General features: G+C 50.7%; 1 protein-coding gene across 2 annotated transcripts in view; it reads left to right on the plus strand.

Annotated features, from left to right (window-relative positions):
• WDR93 (WD repeat domain 93) overlaps positions 1–7797 on the plus strand; it is a 51280-nt gene extending 43483 nt beyond the window's left edge. For both annotated transcript variants that reach the window (XM_011986331.1, XM_011986332.1), the window contains exons 14-17: positions 465–528; positions 2254–2410; positions 2717–2912; positions 7453–7797. In XM_011986331.1, coding sequence (XP_011841721.1) covers positions 465–528; positions 2254–2410; positions 2717–2912; positions 7453–7552 — 517 coding nt within the window. In that variant the 3' untranslated portion in view covers positions 7553–7797. The remainder of the gene's footprint in view (positions 1–464; positions 529–2253; positions 2411–2716; positions 2913–7452) is intronic.
• Positions 7798–9678: the final 1881 nt, after the last annotated feature.

Below are 9678 nucleotides of genomic sequence, written 5' to 3' on the forward strand. Positions count from 1 at the left end.
TCCTTCCTTCCTTCCTTCCTTCCTTCCTTCCAGTTTGGTTTGAGACAGGGCTTCCCTCTGTGGCCCAGGCTGGTCTTAGGCTCCTGGGCTCAAAGTGCTTGGCCCCCAGAGTGCTTGGATTACAGGTATGAGCGACTGGACCCAGCCTCCAACTTGTTTTTCAGTGGTATTTATTCTGCATCTTGCTTTGCAACATTGTTCACAGGAGCCATACATGTTGATGCATGTAGCTCCAGTTCTTTTATTTTCATTACTGTATTATATTTCATTGTATAATATACCACAATGACTTAAGCATCCTCCTAATAGATATTTGGATTGTTCCTAATTTTTTGGACTATGAACAGCCTCCTCACATATTTCTTGATTTCTCTGAATTTCCCCAGGATACATGCCTAGAAGAGGATATCAAAACTTTTAAACTCTTAAAGTAGGAAAATGCCTGTGTGTTTTCTGTCCTATAGGCCTGTAAAGCACCTGGATAAAACCATCTGTGCAGTGGCCCCAGTCCCAGCCTTACCTGGCATGGTAGGTTCCCCATGCCTCTCTGTGAATGCCCCATGCCTCTCATTTGAATGTGTGAATGTGTCCATCTATCCTTTAGAAAATGCTTATTGAAGGCCTGTTACGTGTTAGGCACTGGACTAGCTTTCGGGCTTACAAATAGAGAAAGAACCTGCCTTCATGGAGCACACAGCTCATTTGGGAAGACAGAGAAGTCACCAGACAGCTGCCCTAGAACATGAGAAAGGCTGTAATAGGAATTTTTTAATGGATGCATGGAATAGAGAGAGGGGTCACCTAACTCGACCTGCAGAAGTTGGCAGCAGGGCAGGACAGTGTGTTTTCTGGAGGAGGTGACAGCTGAGCTGAGCCAGAGGAGTTGAGAAGGCAACACCATGGAGGCAAGAGAGCACTATGTGTGTCCCGGGCACTGCAGGAAGTTCCAGCACCTGCCACATGAGATTGCTGTGGAATGTGGAGAGGGAAGAGGCTGGGGTGGGAAGACAGGTGGGCCAGACCGTGGAAGGTCCTGTACACTGGGCAGAACAATACAGATATGTCCCCGTGTGGGATGGCGCTCAAAACAGAGAGGTCAGAGAATGGGAACAGCATGTTTAGAGCAGGGATGGAGAGTTGAGAGATCTCAGTTCAGAGATGGACTCCACATTCTGGGCTACCTGTGGCTGTTGCCAAAGGAGAGGGAAGTGTGCACGGTTGATCCTCACTTGCAGAGCTGACTCCCCAGTCCTTACAGGGCCCACTGAAGGCCTGGAGAGAAAGTCTGTGATTCCTGATGTGGCCCTGCAGAGGGTGAGGGGCCTATAGGACCCCCAGGGGAGGCTTCCAGAGAGCCCAGGGCTGAAAATGTAGATTCTATGCTCACCAGCCAGGTACAGTTAGTGAGTGGTGGTTGAAGTGGGGGTACAGCAGGTTCCCCTAGTTAAAGAGAGGGAGTGAATAGAGAAGAGGTTCCCATGGGCACTACCATCACTTACAGGACCTGGAAAATCAGTTCACAAAGGGACCGAGGGGCCCCAGGGAAAACTGCATGGGGACAGTCCTGCAAGCAGAGAGGAGAGTCTGAAGAAGGTGAGAGCAGTGTCCTGTGCTGCAGAAAAACCAAGAGCATGGTGGAGACAAGTGGCTGAGGCTGGAGACAGAAGCAGGAGGTCGGGAAGTGGACAGGGTGTGGAGAGACCCTCTTGTGTTGGGGAGGGGAAAGTAGTGTGGCAGCTGGAGGAGGATGTCGGGTCAAAGTGGGCTTTCTAAGGATGGGGAGAGTTTAGCATGTTCACTACAGAGAGGAAAGAGCCCAGGCAGGAAAGCGTCCCCAGCTCGGATCTCAGGCCAGGAAGGGCTGTAAGATTGAGCAAGGTCCCTGAGGCAGTGGGAAGGAAAGGCATTGGGAGCACAGGTAAGAAACTGAATCTTGGCCACATGGAGAGTGAGCTCTTCAGCAGAGATGCAGAGAGCTTGGAAGAGAGGTCGGGGAAAAGGGGAAGGAATGCATCGCCCTGGAGCAGACAGCATGTGGAGGAGGGCCTGTTGGCTGAGGGGGACTGCGGAGGAGTCAGCATACATGTGTGTGCAGGTCCCCAGCAGCCCTGGATGGATCCAGAGGCTGGGGCCCAAGAGGTTTTATGTCCAGCTGCTTCTCTCATTCCTTACTGGGGTGACCTCTACACTCGACCTTCCTGTGAGGGACAGTGTCCAGTAGAAGTCCCTACTCACCATCTATTTGCTTCCCAGGTGCTCATCTTTTCCAAGAATGGCTCTGTGTGCCTTATGGACGTGGCCAAGCGTGAAATCATCTGTGCCTTTGCCCCCCCGGGAGCCTTTCCTCTGGAGGTCCCCTGGAAGCCAATGTTTGCCGTGTCTCCAGACCATCCATGTTTCCTGCTCCGAGGTATGGAAAGGGACCAGAGCTGATGCCCACTGACCATTTCCCTGACTTAGTTCTCTCACAGAGAGAGCTCCTCTGATCTCCTTCCCACTCTATGCCCCCTCCATCATAGGCCAAAGTGAACCTCAGCTCAGTCCTCACAGCACACTTCGATAAAATGCCAGCAGGGTCTTCTCTCTGAAGTCACAGCTCAACCCAGATGACTCAGCCTTTATAAGCAGAGAGCAGCCCCCACATGCTCACCTGGACCACAGAGCCCACTGAGAAAGCGATTGCTACACAGAACATGGTGTTCTTGTCTTGTCACAGGAGACTATTCACATGAAACTGAGTCCACCGACGATGCTGGAATCCAATATTCTGTTTTCTATTTTAATTTTGAGGCCTGCCCACTCCTGGAAAATATCTCAAAAAATTGCACCATTCCTCAAAGGGACTTGGATAACATGGCCCTCCTGCAAGCACTACCATTGGAGAAAAGATGTGACCGTTTCCTCCAGAAGAGGTAAAGAGCTGTGTCTTCACCCCCTCCCGCATCTGAGGTTGTATCTGGATTGAGGGATAGTGGAGTTTGTTTTATGGTAAATCCTTTCAGCATTGAAATTTCCGCTGGCCGGGCACGGTGACTGACGCCTTTAATCCCAGCACTTTGGGAGGCTGAGGCAGGCGGATCACCTGAGGTCAGGAGTTCAAGACCAGCCTGGTCAACATGGCGAAACCCTGTCTCTATCAAAAATACAAAAATTAGCCGGGCATGGTGGCACACGCCTGTAATCCCAGCTGCTCGGGAGGCTGAGGCAGGAGAATTGCTTGAACCTGGCAGGCAGAGGTTGCAGTGAGCCAAGATCGCACCACTGCACTCCAGCCTAGGCGACAGATCAAGACTCTGTCTCAAAAAAAGAAATTTCCCCTAAGTGAAGGGTTCTACCCCATGATAGTACATGAGCTGCACTCCACCTCACATGTGGATTGGTAGAAAAGGAGTCATTAATTCAGGCTGGGAGAAAAGAAGGGCTTCCAGCTGGTGTTTTCTTCCTGTCAAGACCATCTTTTTAACTTTCTCAAGTCCCTCTTAAAAGTATGTTTAGGCCAGGCACAGTGGCTCACACTTGTAATCCCAGCACTTTGGGAGGCCGAGGGGGGCAGATTGCTTGAGCTCAGGAGTTCGAGACCAGCCTGGCCAACGTGGCAAAACCCCATCTCTACAAAAAACACACAAAATTAGCTGGGCGTGGTAGCATATGCCTTTTGTCCCGGCTACTCTGGAGGTTGAGCGCTTGAACCTGGGAGGCGGAGGTTGCAGTGAGCCAAGATCGTGCCTTTGCATTCCAGCCCAGGTGACAGTCAGACCCTGCCTCAAAAAAAAAAAAAAAGAAAAGAAAGAAAAAAGGAACAAAGTGTGTTTGGGTTATTAGACACAATCATTAAGATGGGGTTGGCAAACTATATGGGCCATATCCAGTCCACTGCCTGGTTTTGTAAATAAGGTTTTATTTGAACACAGCCATACTCACTTGTTTATGTATTATCTATGGCTATTGTGTGCTACAGCAGGAGTGAAGGCTGTAGAGGAGACAGCGTGACCTATAACGTCTAAATTATTTACATTGTGGGCCTTTACAAAAAATGTCTGCCAACCCATGATCTAAGCCCCCTTTCTTTTACCCATCATTCAGATAAACCGTAATGCATGTGTTTCTCCTCTTCCCCTTCCTCTTCCCACTCTCCCTAATCCTGCAAGCACCATTTTCTTGCCCTCCTTTCTGCTATCAAAGCATAAGGCACAGTACTTAGGCTGTTCTGGAGAAATAGATGTATCTTCTAATCCATCTCACAACAAATTTCTGGGGATTTGCAAATCCTTGTTGATGATTCCTTTTGTGATCTGACCACACATTTGGGTGGATTGGGGTCATCACTGGAGCCCTGGATCCTCATCCCGGGCCTGCCATTACAGAATTAGGTGGCTCTGGCAGGCTCCTTTCCTTCCAGGGCCTCGATGTCCCTATGTATGTAATGTGACCTCTGAGATTCTGTGATCTCTCCAATCACCATAATGTCCCTTCACGACTGTTTCCCCCTTTCTCTATGTAGACTCTTTACTCAGGGAGGATTGAAGTAGAATGGTTAAGATATGCAGGTCTGGAGCCAAACAGATCTGAGTTTGATTCTGACACTACCACTTACAACGAGCCCTTGGGCGAGTTACTTAGCCTGTCAGAGGCTGTTTCCTCATTCAGTCAAAAAACACATATTGTGCACCTGTGAGATGCCAGGCTGTGTTCTGACCATTTTAATGATGGCTGATTTTTTGGGCTTGAGGTATTAATGGGATGATACACGGAAAGTACCAGGCACAGAGTGGTTGCTCAGTAAATGGTAGGTATGACCATGATGATGGCTCCCTGCTAATCCAAGTTCATGCCTGGGAAAATTCTAAACATCACCACTAGGTGGCACCATAGCTCCTCTCTGCTTCCCAGCTCATACCTGCACTTAACAGGGGCGTTCAAGTCCTTCCTGCGTTGTAGTGTGGGTCGATGGGAGGCTCTGGATACCTCCTGGAGGGAAATGTGCCTATTCGTCAGGAGACGAATATGGTCTCATGACTCTCTGGGGAGAGAGAGAGACAATGAAGAAGGTGATGGTTGACATTGGCCCTCTCTAAGAATGTTCAGCTATTCTTCACAGGGAGGGTTTTTTTGTTTTTTGTTTTTTTGAGACGGAGTTTCGCTATTGTCGCCCAGGCTGGAGTGCAGTGGCGCAATCTGGGCTCACTGCAATCTCTGCCTCCTGGGTTCAAGCGATTCTCCTGCCTCAGTCTCCCGAGTAGCTGGGATTACAGGCATGCGCTACCACACCCGGCTAATCTTTGTATTTTTAGTAGAGATGGGGTTTCACCATGCTGGCCAGGCTGATCTTGAACTCTTGACCTCAGGTTATCTGCCTGCCTCAGCCTCCCAAAATGGTGGGATTACAGACGTGAGCCACCATGCCTGGCCTGATTTTATTTAAAAGCAGCAAATGTATAAATTACTTTTTTAAAAAGTGTTAAATTGGCCGGGCGCGGTGGCTCACTCCTGTAATCCCAGCACTTTGGGAGGCTAAGGCAGGCAGATCACCTGAGGTCAGGCGTTCGAGACCAGCCTGGCCAAAATGGTGAAACCCCGTCCCTACCAAAAGTATAAAAATTAACCGGGCGTGGTGGCAGGCACCTATAATCCCAACTACTCAGGAGGCTGAGGTAGGAGAACTGCTTGAACTAGGTAGGTAGAGGTTGCAGTAAGCCAAGATCGTGCCATTGCACTCCAGCCTGGGCAACAAAACGATACTCTGTCTCAAAAAAAAAAAAAAAAAAGTTAAATATTCTATTCTCTTTCAATAAGTAAAAGGGATTTATTTTATTTTTGTGTTATCTATTTTTTGAGACAGGGTCATCCAGGCTGGAGTGCAGTGGTCCAATCACAGCTCATTGCAGCCTTGACTTCCTGGGCTCAGGCAATCCTCCTGCCTCAGGAGCAACTGGGACCAAAGGCATGCGCCACCACACCCAGCTAATTTTTTTATTATTTGTAGAAACAGGGTCTCCCTATGTTGCCCAGGCTGGTCTTGAACTCCTAGGCTCAAGCGACCCTCCCACCTTGGCCTCCCACCTTGGCCTTACAAAGTTCTGGGACTATCGATGTGAGCCACCATTCTCAGCCTAAAAGAAACCATTTTAGATACAGGGAATTCTACTTAGATTGGCAGAGTTAAGGTCAAAAATACAAAGTACACATTGCTACTTTATCTTCAGCCCTTTCCTTTAAGAGGCAAATGAACACAAAATACGGTGCATCTTGCTTGGTTCTGAGACAGTGAAGGAATTTCTCCAGTGTTAAATATATTCATATAACCAGTTATATAAATCTAAATATAAACCCTATCTCCAATACTTTTTCTTTTTCTTTCTTTTTTTTTTTTTTTGAGATGGAGTCTCACTCTGTTGCCAGGCTGGAGTGCAGTGGCACAATCTCGGCTCACTGCAACCTCTGCCTCCCAGGTTCACGCAATTCTCCTGCCTCAGCCTCCTGAGCAGCTGGGACTACAGGCACATGCCACCATGCCCAGCTAATTTTTGTATTTTTTAGTAGAGACGGGGTTTCACCATGTTGGCCAGGATGGTCTCGATCTCTTGACCTTGTGATCCACCCGCCTTGGCCTCCCAAAGTGCTGGGATTACAGGCGTGAGCCACCGCGCCTGACCTCCAATACATTTTTAAGATAGCATTCACTATCTTTGTAAAAAGTTGAACTTTACCAGCCAGGTGCTGTGGCTCACGCCTGTAATCCCAGCAGTTTGGGAGACTGAGGTGGAGGATCACTTGAGGCCAGGAGTTCAAGATTAGCCTGAGCAACACAGTGAGACCCCATCTCTACATCTACATCTATAAATAAATACATTAATTAAATTAATTAATTAAAATCTTATCTCCACATAGATGTCCCATATGCAGAGCCTCAAAACAAATCAAAGCTATGGTCATTGTCTTTCCCCCCTAGAGTACTCCTCTTCCTGTTTGCCTAAGCATTTTAGCGTCATTAAGCTGCACCCCCTTCCCCACCACAACCCCACCAACAGCCCCCTCCACCCTGCTAAGCATCACAAGAAGTGTCTTTTTGTGACTGGTGTATTTCACTCAATGTAATGTCCTCAAGAGTCATCCATGGTGGAGCACGTGTCAGAACGTCTTCCTTTTCAGTCTGAATGTTCCGTTGTGTGTAATACCACAGCTTGTCTGCAAATAGCCTTTTAGTTCCTCAGTTTGCCATCCTGTCTACCCACATGCACCTCACAGGTTAGAATGCTAGACCCTCATTCCTCCAGGAAAGGCTTTCTGAGCACCTGCTGTGTACCAGGCCGAGTCCTGAGGACACAGAGGTGATGCAGGAGTGTCCTCTTAGAGTTTCTCAGAGGAGCAGAGGGTAGTGGAGCTCTGCCCTGGGGGCTCGGGAGCTGGGGAAGTGAGGGGAGATTCCTCTCATCACAGTTGTGTGGTCCTCAGCTATCGGAAGCTGGAGAAGAACCCAGAGAAGGAGCAGGAGCACTGGTCCCGGCTTCAGAGGTACTCCTTGTTGCTCCAGAGACAGAGCTTCAAGAAGTGAGGCTGCCACCGCCCTGGCTCTCTGAAAAGGAGGTGTCAGCCACTAGACAGCCGTTCCCAGGACGCTGAGGCCAAGAGAAATGTGACAGAGCCAGAGCTCCACAGGCCTGCACTCAGAGTCTGGGGCCTCTGCAGAACCAGCAAGGGGAAAAGTATAATCTGGGGGACCTTCAACCACTAAGCCTCTTGTCAGAGCCTCAGGCAGGCAGATGTGTCACCCAAATAAACAGTGATATTGTCTCCAGACTCTCACGTTGCTGTGGTATATAACCCATCATTCCCACCGAGTCCAAACCCCAGCAGAGCCCAGATGACGGTTTCAACCAGAGTCCTTGGCCTGGTGAGGACCACTCACCTCCTAGGCCCTGGAGAGCCACTGTCCTCAGATGAGCAAGACGCCCCACCCACCAGCAACAGTGAGGCCTCCTGTTCTCCCCACCCACTTCTCCCTCCCCCGGCTGGCTCACACCTTTATAGAATAGTTTGGAGGAGCTAGGCTCAGGGTGGTGGCCTAAGGGCCTGAGGTCACACAGGTATGAGAGGCAGAGTGGGAGGGAGAGGCGGCAGGCAGGAGCTGGGCCACTGCTGCCCTGGCCTGCTGGCCTGGGAACGCTAGAGGCGGCTGGGCAGAGAGACGCCTTGCTCTTCTCTAGAAACTGTCCTCCCAGAAATACCAGATGGAGGGGTCCCCAGCAGCCCAAGGGATCCGTGAGGACACCGTGTGGAACCTTGGAGGCTGAGGGGGATCAAGTGTCCCAGCCTGGTCCTAGGCCTGCTTGGTCTCTTGGGTGAGAAACTACCTGGGAGGGTGACTGCACAGAGTTTGTGACGGCTGCTGCTTTTGCGGCCCCATCCACTTCCTCCCCGGGTCACACACCACATTCCTTGTTGGCCAGACACCTCCCGTGTGGCACTGATGCTGGCGGGCTGACTGTCCCCCTGGATGAGAGGATCCCCGCCTGGAGACACTCTGGCCCTCTCCACACCCCACCATGGGAATGAAATATAACCACCAACATAGCTCTTGGCAGTAATTCCCTCTGTATAACAGGTGCTCTGGCAGCTCTCTGGAGATGAGGGAGGAGAACTTAGGAAGATGGTCTTGGTTTACACACCACCTAAAGGTGATGGGGAACCAACATTTCTGTGGTTAGTGTATTTTCCACTTAAGCTTTAAGCAACCTTGTGAAACACAGATGTTATCCCCATTTTACAAAGAAGGGAACTGAGACTCAGGTGAGACAGTGTAGAACAGCCTGTGTCAAGTCCCCATGGGCTTCTCCATAGCAAATGCTAGAAACCCAACACAAACTACCTTAGCAAAAAGGGGGATGTGTTGGCTCAGATAACTTAGCCGTTCAGGAGTCATGCTCTCGGTGTGGCTGGAGTCTCCCTCCGCCTCTCAGTTCCAATTCCCCCTTCAGGCAGGCCTTCCACTTGGATGACACTGGAAGCACCCGGTGGACCACCCCTTCCTAATAGTGCTGGCAAAGCCCTGAGCCTGCTCCTCACTGGCCTGCACGTGGTCTCTTTCCTGAACCGCTCACTGTAATGATGGTCAGGCCTGCAGCAGGTGTCCATCCTTGGAAGGAGGGAGAGGTCCTGCCACCCCCAAACCAAGGACTGACAGGGGAAGAGCTCTCTGGGGAAAGGAAATGACAGGGCCATGAGGGAGGAAGGCAGGAGGAATGCTGAGCAGGCAGACAACAGAGGCACGTGGCCTAGGAGAGCCAGCAGGGAGCCCCGCCCACCCTCTGCCAAGACATGTGCTGCCCACACCTGGCCACCTTCTCCTTTCCCAGCGTGTGAGGGGACAGCAGGTGGGGAGAGAGGAGCTGAGGCATTCACAAGGTGTCTTATGTGCCAGGTCCCACCAGCGGGACGAGGGAGAAGGAACCAGGGCTGGTCAGCACTAGGCTGGCACTCCCCAGCTGGTAGGCTGGGCTGCCAGGGCTCCAGTGACCTCCGCCTATGCAGCCCCAGGCAGAACTGGCCATGCCTGTGGGCCCAAAAGAGATCTTTGCCTTCTGGGTGACAGACCCCATGGAAACATCAAGAACCTTATGTCGGCCAGGCGCACTGGCTCACGCCTATAATCCCAGCACTTTGGGAGGCTGAGGCAGGGGG

This window comes from Mandrillus leucophaeus, unplaced genomic scaffold, assembly GCF_000951045.1.
Source record: "Mandrillus leucophaeus isolate KB7577 unplaced genomic scaffold, Mleu.le_1.0 Scaffold297, whole genome shotgun sequence".
NCBI lineage: Eukaryota > Metazoa > Chordata > Mammalia > Primates > Cercopithecidae > Mandrillus > Mandrillus leucophaeus.